The 23,991-nt window shown below is 44.8% G+C and overlaps 1 protein-coding gene across 1 annotated transcript; it reads left to right on the top strand.

Annotated features, from left to right (window-relative positions):
- The first annotated feature begins 1,968 nt into the window (after positions 1–1,968).
- On the top strand, positions 1,969–23,634 carry LOC118455451 (uncharacterized). Its single transcript, XM_087841494.1, has 12 exons — positions 1,969–2,095; positions 10,560–10,898; positions 11,016–11,237; positions 11,359–11,691; positions 11,919–12,119; positions 12,258–12,590; positions 12,707–12,931; positions 20,884–21,138; positions 22,439–22,520; positions 22,608–22,665; positions 23,147–23,403; positions 23,571–23,634. Exons 1-12 carry the CDS (start codon positions 2,026–2,028, stop codon positions 23,632–23,634), a joined length of 2,439 nt encoding a protein of 812 aa, XP_087697620.1. The 5' UTR covers positions 1,969–2,025.
- The last annotated feature ends 357 nt before the right edge of the window (positions 23,635–23,991 follow it).

A 23,991-nucleotide genomic window follows, 5' to 3' on the forward strand; every position in this document is an offset into this window, starting at 1 on the left:
AGCTGAAAAATCACACCCTTACTTACATTCTTTCTTTGCCATTTTTCTGGAAAAGATATGGGTTAAAAATTAAAAAAGGAAAATAAATAACGGTAATTTGTACTTTAAAAACAGTATATCACAAGACAATCCTTTAAAACCTGGGCCACCTTTGTAAAACCAGCATGCAGTTATATGCATAATGGGTTGCATACAGTTGTCCACTCAGAAATGTAGCCACATGTATGATAGTGCAAAAATATCCGTCTTAGATGACATAGTGTAAAAAACAGGATTGAATTTGCATTTCCTTTCCAGTTTTTGAATTAGATGATGATTTTAAAACTACTGTAGGTACACAAGCTGAAGTCTGACAAATCTGCCCATATGCTCCAAAATCAGCATCTTCAGTTATCCTGCCAAGGTGCCAAAATGTGGTTGTATTAACTTGTACATTAAACCTTTTGTTTTGGTGTTAAATAGAACCCTTCTTAGACTTGAAGTATTTGAATCCTTCTGGCCTCCCACTGTATATATTTATTTTGACATCCATGGTATCTTGTAATATTAGAAATGTGATACTAGTTTCAATGTAAACACTCTGGACATGAGACAAGTCGGGACAACTGGAAATTCAAATTGCTTTCATGAAGTACATTGTCGTCGGACTCTTAGAGGTGATTACAGGAGAGCTTTACAGTAAATCTGTTCATGGTGTTGTTAACACATTTTGCAGTAATTGTAGGAGCAAAGAGTGATTGAAATACAATGCCTTAAAAAGTTTTCATACTCTTTGAACTTTTACAAATGTTTTCAACTTATAACCAAATACTTGTTTTTTGTTTTTTTTATTGAGATTTTGTGTGAAAGACCAACACAAAGTAACACATAAATGTGAAATGGTATGACATTGTCTTGCTGGAGGGTGAATCTTCCTCCCAGTCTCAAGTGCTTTACAGCCTCCAGTGGGTTTTCTTCCAGGATTGCCCAGTATTTAGCTCCATCCATCTTCCCATCAACTCGGACCAGCTTCCCTGTCGCTGCTGAAGAAAAGCGTCCCCACAGCATGATGCTGCCACCACCATGTTTCACAGTGGGATGGTGTGTTCAGGGTAATGAGCAGTGTTACTTTTCTGCCACACATAGCGTTTTGCATTTAGGGCCAAAAGTTCAACTTAGGCTCGTCTGAACACAGCACCTTCTTCCACATGTTTGCTGTGTCCCCTACATGGCTGCTGGCAAACTGCAAACGGGACTTTTTATGCCTGTCTGTCTACAATGGCTTTGTTCCTGCCGCTCTTCCATATAGTCCAGATTTGTGGAGGACACGACTTACAGTTGACATGTGGACACATTCTCCCACCTGAGCTGTGGATTTCTCCTCCAGAGTGACCATGAGCCTCTCTGACCAGTGCTGTCCTTGCTCGGTCTGTCAGTTTAGGTGGACGGCCATGTCTTGGTAGGTTTGCAGTTGTAGCGTACTTTTTCCATTTTTGGATGATGGATTGAACAGTACTCCTTCAGATGTTCAGATCTTGATTCCACTGGATTTTACTTAAGGTGTATCAGAATTCAAGAGCATGAATACAAATACACGCCACACTTTTCAGATTTCTATTTACTTAAAATTTTGAAAACTATGTATAATTTTCATACCAGTTCACAATTATGTGCTACTTTATGTTGGTCTATCACAGAAAATCTCAATAAAAACATTAAAGTTTTTTGTTGTAAGGTGACAAAATGTTAAAGTTCAAGGGGTATAAATACTTTTTCAAGGCACTGTATGCCAAATTTGTCTGTTAAAAAGTTAATCTTACATGTAAACCACTGTATAAGGAGCACTTCACTTCATTAGGGTTCGAGTGGAGGTTTACAGGATTGTATCTGTTTACGCATGTTGAGCATGTACTGCGGAAGGAAGACAGTCTAATCACTCTTATATTTTCCAACCACAGAAGACGCTGCCATCAAAGACTACATCCTCAGCGTCTGATGAAGACTAGCTGGCAGAGACGTATTTGTCATGTTAATGTGAATTAAGAAATGAGAGGAGCAGCTATGAGTTTAAGTGCAGCAGCCAGTGGATTTGTTCTCTTCCTTCTCTCACTAACAGGTATTGTGTACCTTTATATTTGATTTATATCTGCAGTTACACCCCGACACCAGAGCTGTTTCTGGCTGTCACACATCCACCATCTGCAGGAATTACATATACATGTTTGCATTTGATTTGTACTTACAGTTTTCATATATTTAAATATTTTTTGTAAATAAATACAGATGCTGTGTGATGTGTACAAACACTGCAGATATTATATATACATGCGTTTAGAAAAAGACAGAGTGGTTTCTACTTTTCACGTTCTCAGCAACTTCACCATGGCACTTAACATTATAAAGCTACAGTATGTCTCTATTATACAGGATAAAAAGAAGAAACAACTGATGCATTAATTGTTATAATTTACTTTTTATAATATGCATTTAAGTATAGTAATGTTTTTTGAAATACTGTACTTACTTTAGTGTTACATTATATATCATTGAATTGCAGAGAGAAAAATTCTAAAGATTAACAGAATTTTCTGTTATACTTTGTTGTCAAGTAGTATAAATGGATCATTTAGATCAGCGGTCCCCAACCCCCGGGCCTCGGACCGGTACCGGTCCGTGAGTCATTTGGTACCGGGTCGCGAGAGTTGAGGCTCAGGTGTGAAATGTATGGTCTTCAGGGTTTTTATCGGTTTTCAGCGTTATTTTGTTATCGTTTACTCGATTTTCCTTGGTCTTTGTGTGTTATGAATAATTTTTTTTTCGGTACTAGTTTTATTTTGTTGTATTTATCTGCGACACCTTAAAGGTGAAAATATCCATGAAAATATTGTCGGGCATAAACCGGTCCGTGGCGCAAAAAAGGTTGGGGACCGCTGATTTAGATAACAGATCATTTAAAATGTGTAAAACTCAACTGTATCTATTTATATTCCAAGATAATCGTTTCACACATTTGGCTGAGAAAAACAGTTGTTAAATATTTTTTATAATAGAAATGAAGCACAACATTTTTTCAATTGTGTGAAGTTCTCCCTTTATGCAGCGGGTAAAATAAGTATTGAACACGACACCAATTTTCTAAATAAATATATTTCTAAAGGTGCTATTGAGATGAAATTCTGTAACAACCCATTCAATCCAAACATGCAAAGAAATTAAACCACAGGTGTTCAGAAATTATGTGTAATAATGAGAAATAACACTGGGAAAAAGTATTAAACATGCTTACTGACATATTTAATGCCTTCGAAGACAATTCACATGATTTTACTTTGAATAACATGATATTGATTTATTAAATCCTGAATTGATTTTTAAATGTAAATGTATTTTGCCAGAAATGCCAGAATCTCAGGTTAAAGCTCACAAAACTATTTCAACAACCACCAAAGAGTTAAAACACCAAACTTTTAAAAAGCAGGTAAACTGATTCCACAGAAAGATGTAAACACAGAGCGCAGATCGGTCACTCGACAGTATGTATCTGTCAGGGTTTTAATAGTTTTGCAATTTTCATTAATTTTTATTTTTATTTAGTTTTGACTTCAGATTTTCAATTTTATATCAGTTTTAATTAGTTTTTACCAATTGTTTGCTAGTTTAGTTCAGTTTTTATTTTTTTGAAAATCCTTAGTTTCAGTTTAGTTTTGATTAGTTTCAGTTATAGTTTTAGTTGTGTTTGCAATAATTAAGTGTAAAAGAATCCCAGTTTCATCATATCAGTCATTCTCTTCTGCTTATCCTTGGGTATGTTGCTATTCCAGCTACCATACTGCACCCTGGACAGGTCGCCTGTCTGTCGCAGGGCTAACATGCAGAGACAGACAACTCACATTCCCACCTATGGGTTCTTTAAATAAATAAAGGCAGATGAACAACCATTGATACCAGGCAACTATAAAATGTATATCTTGGCCCCAGTGAGACTATTAACTCTCGCAGCACCCGGTGTTCGTAATTTTGGTTCAAGTGAATTGATAAACTTTTTGAAGGCAATTGACTCACACAGTTGTGTAGATATCCCCGTCCTGTTGTCTCGGGATGCATCACGCTGCCTTGCCTGGGGTTAGCTTCTGTTTCTGGGGATGAGGGTTGAGTGTGCTCCCTTACCTTCTCAAGGTAAGCTAGGTTAGCCTTCTTGTGTGAGCTTTTCAAGTGCACTTTAAGGTTTGTGGGATTTTTTTCCCTTTAGAAATGTCCCTCATAATTTGTCTGTTTCCACTACAAGACACTTGCTTTATCCAAAACACAGTCACATTCAAAGTAATCCCAAATTGGACTCTGGCGCTTTCTTCCGACTTTTCCTGACATGATTCTACGCGTGAATGGAGCAGCAACACAGACGACTCGACTAACGTACTGCCACCTGCTGGCATAATGAGGCAGCAAGAAAAAAATCTGGAAACTAAACTTCATTTTCACCCTTGACTACTGTATGACACGCACACATCAATGAAAACTAAACACATTTTTGCTATAAATTCAGTTAATTTTAGTTCGTTTTGTGAACACTCATTACAGTTTTAGTTAGTTTTCCTTTTTTTGTTTTTATTTTTATTTCCGTTAACGAAAATGTTTTTTCACTTCTAGTTTTCGTTATTTCGATAGTTTTCGTTAACGATAATAACCTTGGTACCTGTGCATGTCATCGGGTGCTGAAAGCCGATATCTCACAGACTATGAAGCTGCAGGTTTTGTCACACCAAAATTCACTGAACAGGCAGCAAAAGAAGATCCAAACTACATTTCACATTAGAGAAACATCGTCATTAATTCCCTCTTACCTTTGCTGTTTTGCTCCCAGCACGATAAAAATCACACTTCCTGCACAGCTCTCTCTCTCAGTGTACTTAAAGACCAGTTTCCCATCTCAAGTATCAGCATTATTCGCTTGCTTATTATACACCAGTCTGCCCTTGTTTACAGTGCTGTTGGCTGCTGTTTTTAAATTTTATTTATTTCTTTTTTCCAAAAATGACCGCCGGTAAGAAAGCCCAATTTCTGCTGTTCAATACCAAAGAAATTTAAGCTTTTACAAATGATACCAAATTGCAAAATGCTCAGCTGTGTCTCTAATAAAACCTCTGTAACTTTACTCTGCTTCACTTTAGCAGCTTCAGGTAATGTTCAATTTCGCCTCAGACAGTCAGAAATATTATAATTCCATCCATCTTCATCCGCTTTATCCGGGGCCGGGTCGCGGGGGCAGCAGCCTAAGCAAAGAGGCCCAGACCTCCCTCTCCCCAGCCACCTCCTCCAGCTCATCCGGGGGAACACCAAGGCGTTTCCAGGCCAGCCAAGAGATATAATCTCTCCAGCGTGTCCTAGGTCTGCCCCGGGGCCTCCTCCCGGTGGGACATGCCTGGAACACCTCACCCAGGAGGCGCCCAGGGGGCATCCTTGTCAGATGCCCAAACCACCTCAGCTGGCTCCTTTCGATGTGGAGCAGCAGCGGCTCTACTCTGAGCCCCTCCCGGATGGCCGAACTTCTCACCCTATCTCTAAGGGAGATGCCAGCCACCCTTCGGAGAAAGCTCATTTCCGCCGCTTGTATCCGCGATCTCGTCCTTTCGGTCAATACCCACAGCTCGTGGCCATATGTGAGGGTAGGGACGTAGATCGACCGGTAAATTGAGAGCTTCGCTTTTACACTCAGCTCCCTCTTCACCACGACGGACCGGTGCAGCGTCTGCATTACTGCAGCTGCAGCCCCAATCCGTCTGTCGATCTCTGGCTCCCTTCTCCCATCACTCGCGAACAAGACCCCGAGATACTTGAACTCCTCCACTTGGGGCAGGACCTCATCCCCGACCCGGAGTGGGCACTCCACCCTTTTCCGGCTGAGAACCATGGCCTCAGATTTGGAGGTGCTGATCCTCATTCCCGCTGCTTCACACTTGGCTGCGAACCGCTCCAGTGCGAGCTGGAGGCCCTCACCCGATGAAGCCAACAGAACCACATCATCCGCAAAGATCAGAGATGAGATCCTGAGACCACCAAAGCGAAAGCCCTCCGCCACTTGGCTGCGCCTAGAAATCCTGTCCATAAAAATTATGAACAGAACCGGTGACAAAGGGCAGCCCTGGCGGAGCCCATCACCCACCGGGAACGAGTCCGACTTATTGCCGGCAATGCGAACCAAGCTCTTGCAACGGTTGTATAGGGATCGAATGGCCCGTAGCAATGGGCCAGACACCCCATACTCCCGCAACACCTCCCACAGGACACCCCGAGGGACACGGTCGAATGTCTTCTCCAAGTCCACAAAACACATGTAGACTGGTTGGGCAAACTCCCATGCACCCTCAAGTATCCTCGAGAGGATGAAGAGCTGGTCCAGTGTTCCGCGACCAGGACGAAAACCGCATTGTTCCTCCTGCATCAGAGGTTCGACTAGCGGACGAACTCTCCTTTCCAGCACCCTGGCATAGACTTTCCCGGGGAGGCTGAGGAGTGTGATCCCCCTGTAGTTGGAACACACCCTCCGGTCCCCCTTCTTAAAGATGGGGACCACCACCCCGGTCTGCCAATCCACGGGCACTGCCCCTGATCTCCACGCAACATTGCAGAGGCGTGTCAACCAGGACAGCCCTACAACGTCCAGAGCCTTCACGAACTCGGGGCGGACCTCATCAACACCAGGGGCTCTGCCACCAAGGAGTTGTTTAACTGCCTCAGTGACCTCGCCCCCGGAAATTGGCGGGTCATTCCCCTCATCCCCAGACTCTGCTTCCTCCTCGGAAGACGCGTCAGTGGGATTAAGGAGGTCCTCGAAGTATTCCTTCCACCGCCTGACAATTTTCTCAGTCGACGTCAGCAGCGCTCCGCCAGCACTATACACAGTGCAGGTAGAGCACCGCTTTCCCCTCCTGAGACGCCTGACGGTTTGCCAGAACCTCTTCGAGGCAGTCCGAAAGTCTTTTTCCATGGCCTCTCCAAACTCCTCCCACACCCGAGTTTTTGCTTCAGCCACTGCCCGAACCGCATTCCGCTTGGCCTGTCGATACCTGTCGGCTGCCTCCGGAGTCCCACAGGCTAACCAAGCCCGATAGGACTCCTTCTTCAGCCTGGTGGCTCCCTTCACCTCTGGTGTCCACCATTTGGTTCGGGGATTACCACCACGGCAGGCACCAACCACCTTGCGGCCGCAGCTCAATGCAGCAGCTTCGGCAATGGAGGCGCTGAACATGGTCCATTCGGACTCGATGTCCCCCGCCTCCCTCGGAATGCTGTTGAAGCTCTGCCGGAGGTGTGCGTTGAAGATCTCACGGACTGGGGCCTCTGCTAGACGTTCCCAGCACACCCTCACTACGCGTTTAGGTGCACCAGGTCTGTCCAGCGTCCTCCCCCGCCACCTAATCCAACTCACCACCAGGTGGTGATCAGTTGACAGCTCAGCCCCTCTCTTTACCCAAGTGTCCAGAACATATGGTCGCAGGTCTGGTGATACGATTACAAAATCGATCATCGACCTACGGCCTAGAGCGTCCTGGTGCCACGTGCACTTATGGACACTCTTATGTTCGAACAAGGTGTTCGTTATGGCCAAACTGTGATTAGCACAGAAGTCCAATAACAAAGCACCGCTCGGGTTCAGATCAGGGAGGCCGTTCCTCCCAATCACGCCCCTCCAGGTCTCGCTGTCGTTACCCACGTGAGCATTGAAGTCTCCCAGCAGGACAACAGAGTCTCCAGGTGGAGCACCTTCCAGCACCCCCCCCCTAAGAAGGCTGGGTACTCCGAACTGCCACTCGGCGCATAAGCGCAGATGACAGTCAGGACCCGTTCCCCGACCCTAAGGCGCAGGGAACAAACCCTCTCGTCCACCGGGAAAAACCCCAACGTACCGGCAGCAAGCCGAGGGGATATTAGAATACCCACCCCAGCCCGCCACCTCTCACCAGGGGCAACTCCAGACTGAGACAGAGTCCAGCCCCTCTCCAGGAGACTGGTTCCAGAGCCCAAGCCGTGCGTAGAGGTGAGCCCGACTATATCTAGCCGGTACCTCTCAACCTCATGCACTAACTCAGGCTCCTTCCCCACCAGAGAGGTGACATTCCATGTCCCTATTGCCAGTCTTGGCAGACGGGGGTCAGTCCGCCAGGGCCTCCGCTCCTGGCCGCCACCCGGCACACAATGCACCCGACCCCTATGGCGCCTCCTGCGGGTGGTGGGCCTGCGGGAGGATGGGCCCATGTCTCCTCTTCGGGCTGTGCCCGGCCAGGCCCCATGGACTAAGGCCCGGCCACCAGACGCTCGCCCTCGGGCACCCTCCCCGGGCCTGGCTCCAGGGCGGGGCCCCGGTAACCCTATCCCGGGAAGGGTAAACTGTTCCCTCGGTGTTTTTTTCATAAGGGTCTTTTGAATCGCTCTTTGTCTGGTCCCTCACCCAGGACCAATTTGCCATGGGAGACCCTACCAGGGGGCAAAAGCCCCCAGACAACATAGCCCCTGGGATCCCTGGGACACACAAACCCCTCCACCACGATAAGGTTGCGATTCACGGAGGAGTATTATAATTTACATTTACTTTTTTTTTTTTTTTATAGATACAAAAATATGTAAATGTAAATATTATAATTCACATTTACATATTTTTGTATCTATAAAAAGGAAGCTGACACTCGCAAGACTTTATCAAACGCGTGAGCATCACAGCAGATGCCCTTGTGTCAAAGCAGCTGAAGATAAAACAGAAAAACATGAAGGTGATTTTCCTGTCCTGGGATTTTATAAAAATATTCCAAAACCATTAATCAACTTATGAACATTACCTCTGAAGTTACAGTGGTTTTATTAGAGACACAGCTGAGCGTTTTGCACTTTGCATAATTTTAAAAAGTTTAAATTTGTTCAGAAGCCTGTTGAATGGCAGAAATTAGTTTTTCTTTTCGGAAGTAATTAAAGGGAAAAAAAAACAGCGGCCAACAGCTCTGTAAACAACGGTAGTCTTGTGCATAACAAGCAAGCAAATAATGCAGAAAACAGATTTTTAGACGGGAAACTGTTCTTGAAGTACAGAGAGAGAGAGAGAGAGAGAGAGAGAGAGAGAGAGAGAGCTGTGCATGAAGTGTGATTTTATCGTGGTAGAAGCAAATCAGCAAAAGTCAGAAGGAATCCATGACGATGTTTATGTGAAGCTTAGTTTAGATCTTCTTTTGCTGCTGGTTCGGTCAATATTGTTTGCAGAGAGATAAAACTAACAGCTTTAGAATCAGCGCAAAAAGGGCGTAAACACAAAGCGTGGTCCTGCCGAAACATCAGAATCAGCGAGCTGTCGGCTTTCAGCCCCGACCGTGTCTGTGCCGTCGGGTGAGAAAGTCACATCTCACTGATTCTGATCCGTCGGCGGGTCCGCGCTGTGTGTTTACGTCTTTGTGCAGAATCCGTGTTCCTGCTCTCATTTACTGTTTTAGCTGTTTGGTGGTTGTTGAAATTTTGTGAGGTTTCACCTGAGATTCTGGTATTTTGGGCAAAATAAATTAATATTAAAAAATCGATTCAGGATTTTAATGAATCGATTTCACGTTATCCAAGCCAGAATCGATTTTAATCGATAAATCGATTATCAAAACCCACCCCTACTTTATATGCAGTGCCCTTTGACCTCATAACATTGTTTGTATTATGGTATCAAAAGAGTTCAATTTTGGTGTCATCTGATCAGACTATATTCTCCCAGTATTTCACAGCCTTGTCTAAATGTTGTTCAGCAGACTTTAAAATCAACATGCTTTTTCTTCAGATATTGAGTTTTGCGTGGTGAGCGTTCAAATAGGCGATGTTGGTTGAGCATTACTTATTATTTTCTTTTAAAAAAATTTACCTTCTGATTCCAGATCTTTCTATAGGTCTCCACAAGTGCTCCTTGGCTCTTAGAAACTCTTCCGAATTCTTTTTACTCCTCTGTCTGAAATCTTGCAGGGAGGATCTGATCATGGCCGGTTTGTGGTAAAACGATGTTCTTTCCACTTCCACATTATGGCCCCACCAGTGCTCACTGGAGCCATCAGTAGTTTAGAAAATTTCTGTGACCAATGCTATAACAATGTTTTCCAACAATAAGGTCGTGACAGCCTTATGAGAGTATAGTGGCTTCACCCATCATGAGATGTTTCTTGTGTGGATGGCCTGTCTGAACCAGATGATATTAATTTGCACTTCGTGACAGGATTGGTTTCTAATTTCTGACAGATTTCAGCTGGTGGCATTATTTTCCATGCCTTTTTTGCAACTCCATTTTTTTTGTGTTCAATACTTTTTCCTTGTTTCATTTCCCATTATTACACATGACTAGATTAATGGACATCTATGGTTTGATGTCTTTGCATGTGTGGATTGGATGGTTTGTTACTGACATTGGGTAAGAATTTCATGTCAATAGCGCCTTTAGAAATAAATTTACTTGGAAATGTGGTTTTGTTTTCCATATTTATTTTACCTGCTGTAATTGCTCGACTTCATAATTTTACTGTTGTTTGTTATTATAAATCTGACGTATTCTGATGTGTTCTGTGTTACAGTGGTTGAAAGCCAGGATGATTATGCAGTGACTTACACTTCTACTCAGATATGTGCTGTAAAAGGATCAACAGTGGTCATAGGCTGCTCCTTCAAATACCCTTCAAGATATACATATTTATGGGACACAGTTTGGTTCACCAAAGGAAATGATAATAACCCTGATGATCTGAAAACAGACCCAGTATATGCAGGTCGAGTGTCGTACAGCTTTGGGTGGAAGAGCTGCACTCTGACAATCAGAGACCTGAGAGAGAGCGACTCAGCTGTGTACAAGTTCAGGTTTAAAACAAGCCACAAAAGTTTTACTGGTTTACCTGGAGTCACTCTGAATGTCACAGGTAACATTTTTATTTACACATCAGTCAAAACCTATTATTACCATGACTGTGTGCATTTGCATTATTGATAATAGATGTCTAAGTTTCTGCTCTGATTTTATTTCTTCACATAATCAGTTCTTCAGGTACACGTGGACACATCATCATATTCTGACTCAGCAACACTGACTTGTCAGAGCAGTTGTCGACTAAATAATCATCTCTTCTACATCTGGTACAAAAATGGTCAGAAAATTTCTACTCAGTCAGACCAGTACTGGTATACAGACAATCTGAATTCTTCAGATAGCTACTCCTGTGCTGTAACAGGTTATGAAGATTTCCCCTCTCCTTCAGTGTGTGAGTTTATTTCAGTAACATAAAACCATCTCATAGAGTCACTACATACATCTGAATAAAAACAGTCAAACTCACAGTAACTACTTTCTAAATCTGACTTCAATATCATTTTATGTTTCAGGTGTCCGAGGTGATTCATGCAACAGAGTGAATTACAGTAACAGAAGCATCTGTGCATTCAAAGGCTCATCAGTGGACATTTCTTCTACTTACAACAGTTATGAAAGTTCAATCCAATTAAAATCCTGGTTCTGTTCTGGTCGTGGATCTGAGGACCTCACAGAAGACTCCCAGTATGCAGGTCGTGTTGAGGTGATTGAAACAGAGAGAGGACGCTCCACTCTGAGAATCAGAGACCTGACAGAGAGTGATTCAGCCGAGTATCACTTCAAATTCAAAACACAAAGCTTTGAATGGAGGAGTAGTTTACCTGGAACAACTCTGACTGTCACAGGTACTGATCAACACACACTGATGGATATTTAATCAGCTTAATATTCTATCTGTATGTTCTACTGTGCTTTTAAATTACAGTTGAAACTTTTCAATGCGTTTCATGTATAAACAATGAGAGAATTATTACTTTGTTACTAATTAATTTTAGAACTTATGAATTTGACTGTCTCCCTCAGTGTGAGAGTGACTGACATCTTATTTATTGTTTCTTGTCCACTGGTCAAGATGTTCAGGTCAGAGGGTTCAATGGACGACAGTTGGATTGTGTCACCAGGTGTAATCCTTATGTTTCATCTTATGTCTGGTACAAAAATGGAGAAGAAGTGATTGGAGCCAGCTCTTCTTCTTATGAAGCGCAATATGACACTGAAAACAGCTACTCATGTGCTTTAAAAGGATTTGAGGATTTTCACTCTCCATTCGTTTGTAAGTTTTCTTTGAGATATTACCTGAATGAAAAGTTTTAATCAATCAAAAGGTTAAAATAATTAATGTCAGGGGTTTGTCAATAAATATGTTTTTAAACATTTTTTATATTTTTTTTATTCATTCTAATTTTCTCAGGTTCATATGGTCGATGGTGCAACAAAGTGAACTACAGCAACAGAAGAATCTGTGCAGTCAAAGGCTCATCAGTGGACATTTCTTCTACTTACAACAGTTATGAAAGTTCAATCCAATTAAAATCCTGGTTCTGTTCTGGTCGTGGATCTGAGGACCTCAGAGAAGACTCCCAGTATGCAGGTCGTGTTGAGGTGATTGAAACAGAGACAGGACGCTCCACTCTGAGAATCAGAGACCTGACAGAGAGTGATTCAGCCGAGTATCACTTCAAATTCAAAACACAAAGCTTTGAATGGAAGAGTAGTTTACCTGGGACAACTCTGACTTTCACAGGTACTGATCAACACACACTGATTATTTAATTCAGCTCAGTTTTTCTTTTGTGTTGATGGGTGTATTTATTGTTTTTAGTATTTAATGTCTGATGTCTGCTGTATTGTCATATTCAGCTCTGCAGGTGAAGGTGAGCAGAATAATATCAGTCCATGAGTCTCAGACTAAGGCAGAGCTGAAGTGTGAAAGCAGCTGCAGTCCAGCTGGTCGTCTTTCTTTCGTCTGGTTCAAAAACAATCAGTTTATGGTTGAACGAAGTTCTTATCAAGGTCTGTTCAATCCTGGAGACATCATCTCCTGTGCTTTCAAAGGACATGAAGATTATCCCTCAGATCCTGTGTGTAAGTTTACTTTACTGTGATAAACATGGTGAATATTTTTATAATTTTGGCTTTTTGTTAACCAAAATATTAAATATTAAGTACAATTCACAATACTATTCAACCATCTAATTTCTGCAAGTGTTTTGCTGTACAGTTTAAAGGTGAGCAGAGTCAGGTTCATGAATCAGAGGCAGGTACTCAAAGTCCAAAATAACAGTCTTTGTGCTGAAGAGTTGTTTGATCCTGATAAGAGAACATGAAAGATCGTTTCTTATCATTTCCTACCTGTGGACTGCCATGTGGTGATGAAAGCAAATAAGACAGCAGTACCTTGAACAATATATGTGTAGGGTTTAAGAGGAATATTGTTGGGTCGGCGCTTCAGCAAACCCGCTAGTTCAGAGACTCATCACTCATGACGAAAGCCAGACAATGATGGAACCGGGTTTTACTTGCTAGCAACGGAAGGCTGGTCGGAACCCAAGGTCTTGGAGCTGAACGCTCCTCACCTTTTTCCTAGCCAACTTCAAATATACAACCTTTCTTGTGTACATGACTTCCTGCCACACAATATATGCTTACAGCTGTTTAACCACATTCCCTAGTTATCTAAAGGTCATCTCCCCACACCCATATACGGCTTAACTTTAATGGTTCACCATATGCAAGCATAGGCAAGCCTCTAAATGGCCGGGGATGGACATCCTTCACAAGATAAGGAACCCAGAATCTCACATGGGATGTGCCTGCAGTTAAACAGCTACAGCTAATTACCTCCCCCAGCATCATAGATGTGTAGGGGAGGACCAGACGAATATCTAACCATGCAGTTTAAGGCACGGTTTACAAATTTAAGTACAACAATGACATTTAACAATTTACTCTGACAAATATCTACTTAAGGAAATCACTGTAAAGCATAGATACTGTAGAGAAGACGCAGAAAAATAATGATAAAGTCTGTTTTTTTAACCCTTTAAGACCTACCATAGAACCAAATCCACCAGAGCTTACTTTATATTTTTACATGCTGTAGTGCCATTTTTGGGAGCATTTCAAGTTGCTATACCCCAATACAACTGTTATAGACCATATTTTAATAATATGTATGCATTAAGTCCATAGTAACTACATAAATTGCAAAAAATTGCAATAAACTAAAAAAAAATTGAAAATCGTTTTTTCCTCTTATATATATATATATATATATATATATATATATATATATATATATATATATATATATATTTCTACTTAGAGAAATTTAAGAGGTTTATCCCTCAAAACTTTAAATACAAAAAAATTGCAAAAAATAGTTTCCAACCACAGGAAATTTATTTTGAGTGTCTTCATAGTTTTATTTTTCAGATACACCAATTTATATATACTGCAGAAAAAACTAAAAACAATCCTATAATGCAAATTTGCAAAGAAAACAGCATGTGCATCAAAATAAACTATTTAAAGCAGTGCAATTTGAGTAGAAACTATTCAGAAAAGCATAAAGTCAAACATGACTTTTAAAAACACCAGTATAGGCTTATAAGGCGTATAAGAAAAAACACATTTTTCGCGAGATTGACGTCACTTCCGGTTTCGGACAGGTAATGGTGGAGATGCCATCGTTCGCGCTGACGTCAATTTCAATGTAGGAAGTGCTATGAACAGCTGATCGGATCGGCAAAGCGTGTTTCTGGACTATTATGTTTTTGTTCCTGCAAGCGCATTATGCAATTTTTGCAAAGCTATATGTGGAAGGAAACCATGACCTAGGACAAGCTGATGGCAAAAGATGTAAGTACAACTCCTCCGGTTTCATATGGAAAAAAATTATTGCGCTAGCTTATGTGGTTCCGGCTCTACGGGGATTTAAAAATAGTTACGCCAAACGGAGTGTGCCCGCTCCGACCGGCTTTAAAGGGTTAATGATTAGAATAGTTTTTTATTTGTTCTAACTATTAACAGAGAAATACAAAATGTCCATCCATCCATCCATCTTCTTTGGCATATCCGGGGGCAGCAGCCTAAGCATTTATCCTAAGCAGATTGTATCCGCAATCTCGTTCTTTAGGTCACTACCCACAACTCGTGACCATAGGTGAGGGTACGGGCGTAGATCAACCGGTAAATTGAGAGCTTTGCTTTTACACTCAGCTCTCTCTTCACCACAATGGAGCAGTACAGCATTCACATCACTGCAGCCGCAGCACCAATCCGTCTGTCAATCTCCCGCTACCATCTCCTGTCACTAGTGAACAAGACTGCAAGATACTTAAACTCCTCCACTTGGGGTAGGAACTCGTCCCTGATCTGGAGTGGGTACTCCAGCCTATTCCAGCTGAGGACAATAGCCTCACATTTGGAGGTGCTGATTTTCATTCCCACCACTTCACACTCGGCTGCGAACTGGTCCAGTGCAAGCTGGAGGCCATCACCCGATAAAGCCAACAGAACCACATCATCGTCGAAATGCAGAGATGAGATTCTGAGACCATCTAAGTGAAAGCTTTCCGCCACTTGGCTGCACCTATAAATTCCATCCATAAAAACAGACTCAGCGACAAAGGGCAGTCCTGGCTGAGCCCATCATCCACCGGGAACGACAATGACTTATTGCCGGCTATGCGGATCAAGCTCTTGCAATGGTTGTATAAGGATCGAATGGCCTGTAGCAAAGGGCCAAACACCCAATACTCCTGGACACCTCCCACAGGACACTCCGAGGGACACGGTTGAATACGTTTTCCAAGTCCACAAAACACATGTAGACTGGTTGGGCAAACTCCAATTCACCGTCAAGTATCCTTGAAGTATTCCTGCCACTGCCCGACAATTTTCTCAGTTGAAGTCAGCAGCGCTCTACCCACTCTATACACAGTGCACTTAGAGCACCACTTTCCCCTCCTGAGTCGCCTAACTGTTTGCCAGAATCTCTTCAAGGCCTCTCCGAACTCCTCCCACAACCGAGTTTTTTGCTTCAGCCACTGCCTTCTTCTTGGCCTGTAGCTACCTATCAGTTCATTATGGTCAAACTGCGGTTGGTACAGGTTCAACAACAAAACACAGCTTGGCTTCTGATCCAGGTGGCCGTTCCACCCAATCACGCCCACTGAGCATTGAAGTCTCTCAGTAGGAAAATAGAGTCCCCAGGTGGAGCACCCTCCAGCACCCCACCTAGGGCTGGGTGCTCTGAACTGCTACTTGGCGCATAAGCGCAGATGACAGTCAGGAAAAGTTTCCAGACCCGAAGGCACACAATGCACCCGAGGATGGGCCCATGTCCCTTTTTTGGGCTGTGCCCAGCCAGGCCCATGGACTAAAGCACGGCCACAAGATGTCATGGTCCTGGGTCGGTGACCCAGCGCTTTCAGTTTATGATTATCACTTTCTAGTTTATTTCTGATCTTGTATTGGTTGTTGGTGTTTGGTTGTGTTTATCTTCCCTACCTGCGTCTCCCTCGGTGCTCTGTTCATGTCCTCGTGTTGTTATGTAAAACAGTCTGTGTGTTTCCTGTTTTACTTTGTAGGGTTGTGTCTCGTTATGTCCATTAGTTCCAGCTGTGTCCCCTCCTGTGTGCCATTTCCTGATTACCTGGTGTGTGTATTTATAGTGGGTGTCGGTCTGTGTTCGTTGTCGGCTCGTCTGTGTTTCATGGTGTCTGTTCCTCGTCTGTGTCTCTCTGCCTCCCACCCCATTTGTATGATCCGGTTTGTTATTTAGCTCACCCAGTTTAGGTTTATGTTCTGTCCTGCCCTCACTTCTGTTATTTGTACACTGTAAATTAAACCCTCACTCAAATCATCATATCGGCTGTCTGCATTTTGGGTCCTCCGTTTCCTCCACACCACACGGCTCACCCCGCCAGCCGTGACAGTACGAGCCGACCAAACATGGACCCAGCAGCATCCGCACCTTCCCAGGAGTTTCGGGAGGGGGTGATTGACTCCGTTTCAAGGTTAGTTAACCTGTGGCTGGAACATGAGGGGGAGGAATTTCACCGCGCTGTAGAAGCCAGGCTACAGCACTTAATCTTTGCTCACTCCTGGCTACTGGACTCACTCCACCCGCTCGCACAGAATTTCATTCTGAACGAGCTCCGTCTTCACCCCCCGGCTGCTACCACCCACCCTGCAACTCATGCTTCACTTCCGACAGAGGATGTTCTGCCCGGCCCGTCAACCCAGCCTTCAAGGGGGAAACGGCGCTCACGCTGCCGACGCTCCTCGCCACAGTCGGACCTGGGGATTTCTGAGCGGCCGGCTGTGGTGAGTGGACAAGACACTCTTTCTGTTTCACCAGAACTTGTGACGGTTTATACCGGGGCTGTGTTTTTTGAGCCTGCTGCACAGCCGCAAGCTCGTTTAGCTGCACAGCCGCAAGCTCGTTTAGCTGCACAGCAGCATTCAGCTCGGCCCCCGGTATCCCCACTAGCCCAGTCATCTATGCCATCTTCACCGACTCCCTCTGTACAGCAGGCTGCGTCTCTGCCTCCCGTTTTGGACTCTTTTTCTAAGTATTTTTTGCAGAGAGACAAACCACACAATCCTGAAAACACTCCTCAAGAGCTGGCCAGTTCTGAGATGCACTCCAGGGCCTCCCCAGAGGCTGGGTTTCAGCCCCCAGCAGACTCTGGACCCCTGGAGGTAAAGAAGCCAGCTGAGGACTGCACCCGGCTGTCGCTGCCTGAGCTGAGTCAATGCTCGGTGCAGCTGCAGTCAGCCTTGTGTTTGCCAGAGGCCCGTGCGCCTGCTGGTTCTGATCTGTTCCTGCCAGAGGCCCGTGCGCCTGCTGGTTCTGATCCGTCCCTGCCAGGGGCTCCAGTGCCCACTGGTTCTGAGACTGTTTTCGCTGGGGGGCCCGAGGAGCCCGTCCAGCCTCCTGTCTCGTCCGCTGGAGGGCCCGAGGAGCCCGTCCAGCCTCCTGTCTCGTCAGCTGGAGGGCCCGAGGAGCCCGTCCAGCCTTCTGTCTCGTCCGCTGGAGGGCCCGAGGAGCCCGTCCAGCCTCCTGCCTCGTCAGCTGGACGGCCCGAGGAGCCCGTCCAGTCTTCTGCCTCGTCAGCTGGAGGGCCCGAGGAGCCCGTCCAGCCTTCTGTCTCGTCCGCTGGAGGGCCCGAGGAGCCCGTCCAGTCTTCTGCCTCGTCAGCTGGAGGGCCCGAGGAGCCCGTCCAGCCTCCTGCCTCGTCAGCTGGAGGGCCCGAGGAGCCCGTCCAGCCTCCTGCCTCGTCAGCTGGAGGGCCCGAGGAGCCCGTCCAGTCTTCTGCCTCGTCAGCTGGAGGGCCCGAGGAGCCCGTCCAGCCTCCTGCCTCGTCAGCTGGAGGGCCCGAGGAGCCCGTCCAGTCTTCTGCCTCGTCAGCTGGAGGGCCCGAGGAGCCCGTCCAGTCTTCTGCCTCGTCAGCTGGAGATCCCGAGGAGCCCGTCCAGCCGCCAGCTGCAGCCTCATCATCCTCGCCGGCTGCCGCTCCATCCACGCCGCCGGCAGCAACAGCAGCTTCATCCTCGCCAGCTGCAGCCTCCGTGGCTTCATCCTCGCCAGCTGCAGCCTCCGTGTCTTCATCCTCGCCAGCTGCAGCCTCCGTGTCTTCATCCTCGCCAGCTGCAGCAGCCGTGTCTTCATCCTCGCCGGCTGCAGCAGCCGTGTCTTCATCCTCGCCGTCGCCTGGTCCGGCTTCTTCGTCGCCTGGTCCAGCTCCGGCTTCATCGTCGCCTGGTCCAGCTCCGGCTTCATCGTCGCCTGGTCCAGCTCCGGCTTCATCGTCGCCTGGTCCAGCCTCTGCATCCGCGTCGCCTGGTCCAGCCTCTGCATCCGCGTCGCCTGGTCCAGCCTCTGCATCCGCCTCGTCTGGTCCAGCCTCTGCATCCGCCTCGTCTGGTCCAGCCTCTGCATCCGCCTCGTCTGGTCCAGCCTCTGCATCAGCCTCGTCTGGTCCTGGTTCAGCTTGCGTCTCGTCTGGTCCTGGTTCAGCTTCCGTCTCGTCTGGTCCTGGTTCAGCTTCCGTCTCGTCTGGTGCTGGTTCAGCTTCCGTCTCGTCTGGTGCTGCGAAGGCCACGCAGCCTTCAGGTCTCAAACTGCCGCCTCAACATCGTCGGTCATCTGCCGGGCCGCATGTTGGGCATCTTCGCCGCCGCGGCCGGCCTCCGGAACTGTTTTCTCGCCGTCGCCGCCGCTGCCGCGTGCACGGTCGGCCTCCTGAACTGTTTCCACTTCGCCGCCGCTGCCGCGTGCACGGTCGGCCTCCTGAACTGTTTCCACTTCGCCGCCGCTGCCGCGTGCACGGTCGGCCTCCTGAACTGTTTCCACTTCGCCGCCGCTGCCGTGTGCACGGTCGGCCTCCTGAACTGTTTCCACTTCGCCGCCGCTGCCGTGTGCACGGTCGGCCTCCTGAACTGTTTCCACTTCGCCGCCGCTGCCGTGTGCACGGTCGGCCTCCTGAACTGTTTCCACTTCGCCGCCGCTGCCGTGTGCACGGTCGGCCTCCTGAACTGTTTCCACTTCGCCGCCGCTGCCTTCCGCGCAGTCGGCTTTTGGACCTGTGTTGTCAGCCTCCGGGCCGGCCTCCTGAACCATGTTTTGGGACCCTGTTCAGGAACTCCAGTATGTGTTGTGTTTTGGACAATTAGTTTGGCCCACTGGGGCTTGTTTTTTGTTTGATTGTGGTCCCTCCGTCCTGGACCCCCCGCCGCCCGCCCTGGGTTGATCGTCTGTTTTTGTTTTGGGCTGTCTGGAGCCAGCCCTTGGAGGGGGGGTACTGTCATGGTCCTGGGTCGGTGACCCAGCGCTTTCAGTTTATGATTATCACTTTCTAGTTTATTTCTGATCTTGTATTGGTTGTTGGTGTTTGGTTGTGTTTATCTTCCCTACCTGCGTCTCCCTCGGTGCTCTGTTCATGTCCTCGTGTTGTTATGTAAAACAGTCTGTGTGTTTCCTGTTTTACTTTGTAGGGTTGTGTCTCGTTATGTCCATTAGTTCCAGCTGTGTCCCCTCCTGTGTGCCATTTCCTGATTACCTGGTGTGTGTATTTATAGTGGGTGTCGGTCTGTGTTCGTTGTCGGCTCGTCTGTGTTTCATGGTGTCTGTTCCTCGTCTGTGTCTCTCTGCCTCCCACCCCATTTGTATGATCCGGTTTGTTATTTAGCTCACCCAGTTTAGGTTTATGTTCTGTCCTGCCCTCACTTCTGTTATTTGTACACTGTAAATTAAACCCTCACTCAAATCATCATATCGGCTGTCTGCATTTTGGGTCCTCCGTTTCCTCCACACCACACGGCTCACCCCGCCAGCCGTGACACAAGACGCTTGCCCTCGGTCCTGGCTCCAGGGTGGGGCCCATGGTAACCATGTCCCGGGCAGGGTGTACTGTTCCCTTGGTGTTCTACTCACAGGGTTCTGAATACAAAATGTATTCAGATTAATTTCTAAAGCCAACTCATGAAAATTAATATTCTAATGTTAATATTCTCTGTTTTAGACATTCCAGAGGTTCCCTCTGTGACAGTGAGTCCTTCTGGTGAGATAGTGGAGGGCAGTTCAGTGACTCTGGCCTGCACTGGTGATGCTAATCCAATGGCTAAATACACCTGGTACAAGGAACAAAAACAGATCAGCCAAGAAAAGCAAATCAACTTCAGGTCCATCCAGTCTTCTGATTCTGGAGAGTATTACTGTACCGCTGAGAAAGAGCTGGGCAAATGGCCAATGATTGAACACATCTCCATCAAAGTAAATTGTGAGTCAAGTATGTATATATATATATATATATATATATATATATGTATATATAATCTCAGATTCAGAAAAGAGGCATCATGACATTGAAACTCTAGGATTTGAAAATCTGTTGTATCATGAATGGATATTTAAAGTTTAAGAAAATTATTTTATACAATTTCTTCACATTTGTTAGCTAGAGCACCAAATTTGAATTTCAGTTTACTGCATGCATTTGGCATAAATTTTTCCACATTTCTTCCAGATGCTCCAAAGCTTCCCTTTGTGTCAGTGAGTCCCTCTGCTGAGATAGTGGAGGGCAGTTCAGTCACTCTGACCTGTAGCAGTGATGCTAACCCAGCAGCTGATTACACCTGGTACAAAGACAAAAAACTGATGAGTAGAGAACAGCAGTTAACCTTCAGCTCCATCCAGTCTTCTGACTCTGGAGAGTATTGCTGTACTGCTGAGAATGAGCTGGGCAAAAACTCATCTGATGTCATCTCTATCAATGTGAAATGTGAGGGAAGACAGACTTTTCTTATATTGACATTAAAATGCTACGATTGTATAATCGACTCTATCAAGTGTGGATAATCAAAATTATAGAAAGTTTTTGTGCCACTTGTAGACATTTTTTAGGTTGAGCACCAAAGATGAACACATATTTGCTGCATTGTTATTATTATAATTTCTTCCACAGCATCACATTGTCTTATGGTTACAGAACAGTTTATCTAGTTTATTCTGGCATTCTTGAACTACCAGTCTCAGTTAGGTAAGATAAATAAAATACCTTTTCACTGCCAGCTGTCATCATGTTCTCAAGCTTTGCAGTTGGCTCAAGTGTTTTCTGCCAAAGACGTTTTTAACAGTAATGCTCTTCATGGTCATCATCATGAACAATACACTCACCTCATACTCACTTTTTTTTTGTGAGACCCTGTATTATTATATCACACCCAAAAGACCATTGAGAGAGACATTCATACATTATTATTTTTCCACAAAACACCCAAATAATGATAATGACCAACAATGAGATCAAAAGAGCATTTCACAAGTAAGTAAAAGTGTGGCATGAAATGTTTTAACTGTTCTCCAATCTGATGTTTGAAAATCTATTTCCTCTGGCTGTCATAGCCATAATCAGTGCTGCCAGTGTTGGATATCCAGATCTGTTTTTCTTAATTAGAAATATGATTATGTCTTTAACTGTAGTGTTTTTTGTCATTTGTCATCTGTGTCTTTTTGACATTTTGTAAATACAAACTGAAAGAGAGTAAATGAAATCCTCTAAAGTACTGACCAGTGTGACATGGGCAAACTTTCAGGTTCAATGGTAATCAGTGTGTAGCAGCTACAAAAGACACTGTCATTGTCCTAAATATGTCAGGGAGAATTTAATTGATACTTGCAGCTGTGGAGCTTTTTAGATTAAATTAAGTGGGCTCCCATTAGTCCCATTAGCTAATGTTATCAACAAGTCTTACTGTCCGGTTTTCTCTGTATTTAGTGTTGAGTCGGTTGAGGTCGCGTTCACTAAAGGTCATGGTGTGCACATTTTAACACACAAACAGTTGTTCTCCTGGCATTCGGAACAATCAACATAATAGCACAATGGATTTGTAAAATGTCCTAATGTTGGTTTTAGTATTGTTACAGTTTAGAGTTAGAATTAGATTCAGAATGAGTCGTTAATTTGAAGAGTTTGGTCGATCAGTTTGATCTTTTGTGTCCATCTCCTAATCTCTTAATGTAGTAACAAGTTTTAAGTTTGGTCAATTTGGTTTCAATGTGGTTTCAATTTGGTTTCCTAGACTCATGGGAAAAAACAGCTGTAGTTGCATCCATGGCTGTTCTATTTCTGGCTATCGTAATCTCTGGAATCATATTCATTAGGTGAGCAGTTCAGTTTTAATGTTTTAATCAATGTTTTTTATTGATTTCATATAATTAATTAAAATGTTCATTCGTTCTTCTGTACAGAAGAAAAGGGTGCTTCAAAACAAATTCATCCAGAGAAAGGCCAGACAACAAGCCAGAGGTAAGGAAGAAGAGGTCAGGTAGCAGGTATACATATATGAACCTGAAAAAGACCATTTTAATGTAAATGAATCTCTTTGTATATGTCGCATACACTGCACAGTGGGAAGTTTAAATTTGGCTGCTATAGTACAGAAGTTTGATGACTTTGTATAGTTTACATGCTTCAAACTTCATGTCCCACCCAGGTTTATGAGATCCACACTGCACAGTGTGGCTTGTAATGATTGATTTCTAATACTGCACAGTGTGTGGGTACCTTTAGTTAAGACAGTGATTAATTGTAGTCAATTTTCATGTGTTGAGAAAATGACGCCTTTCTGTTTAATAGTGTTGTTGGTGGCATTGCTCTTCCTTTGCTCGGGATATAAACCTCTCCAGGAATACAGATACAAGGTTTGGGAGGCTGTGGCTCAGATGGCAGGGGAGGGCGGGAGGTCCAACCATGACTTTTCATCTTTTATGGTTATCTTGAATTTCAGGAAAATGCATATTATTACATGTTTGACCCTGAACCAAGTGGACGTCCAAAGCGTGACGGCCCTTCAGCTCCAGCACAGAGTAGAGCAGCAGAGGAGCAGCAGGATGATCTTTGCTATTCCAGTGTAACTTTCATAAAGAAGCCAGAAGAGCACGACTACTACAACATTCTTCCCATTAAGGCCAAAAGACGAAAAGAAAAGGACGAAGAAGTAACGGATGTGGACTACACTGTGGTCAGATTAAACAGCACCCAAAGGTGAGGACACTTAGTTTCTGTGGGAATGTTTCCATAATTTCTTTGTTTTGTTTTTGTAAATGCATTGTTTATTTAGTTTTGGTGTAACTTTGGTTTAACTTAAGAAAAGAAGACACTTAATGTTACTGATATTGTGAGTTTTATTGACATCATATTTACCTTTACAGATTAAGAGATCAACAGGCTGCAGAGCATTCATCAGCACTGTACAGCACAGTCAGGAAAAAGTAGAGTATGAACATGAATGTGTGTCCTCAGTGTACATATCTAATGTTTTTAGGAAGATACTGCTGTTTATAGCTGTGTTTGCATTTTGATAAAGAATGATGCAATAGACATAACAAATGTGTCCTTGGACAGTGGACTATTATAAATGTAAGAGCCAGTGGCGGTCCTAGCCTGTTTGGCGCCCTGGGTGAACCCTCCCTCTGCCCCCCCCCCCCCCCCCCCCCCACACACACACACACACACACACACACACACACACATATGAAGAGAGAGAGAGTATGCATAGTATGCAAACGGCTACCAAACAGCCATCATAATTCGTCATACAATGAGAACAGGAAAAATCAACAACTAACAATG

This window comes from Neolamprologus brichardi, chromosome 6 (assembly GCF_056152115.1).
Source record: "Neolamprologus brichardi isolate AB-2024 chromosome 6, ASM5615211v1, whole genome shotgun sequence".
Lineage (NCBI taxonomy): Eukaryota > Metazoa > Chordata > Actinopteri > Cichliformes > Cichlidae > Neolamprologus > Neolamprologus brichardi.

What these genes read in the sequence shown, in the direction of transcription:
- LOC118455451 (XM_087841494.1), top strand. Translation starts at nt 2,026, where the DNA reads ATGAGAGGAGCAGCTATGAGTTTAAGTGCAGCAGCCAGTGGATTTGTT. An exon ending in TTTCCCCTCTCCTTCAGTGT is followed by an intron (nt 11,238 to 11,358) that starts GTGAGTTTATTT and finishes TTTATGTTTCAG; the next exon opens with GTGTCCGAGGTGATTCATGC. An exon ending in TCTGGAATCATATTCATTAG is followed by an intron (nt 22,521 to 22,607) that starts GTGAGCAGTTCA and finishes TCTTCTGTACAG; the next exon opens with AAGAAAAGGGTGCTTCAAAA.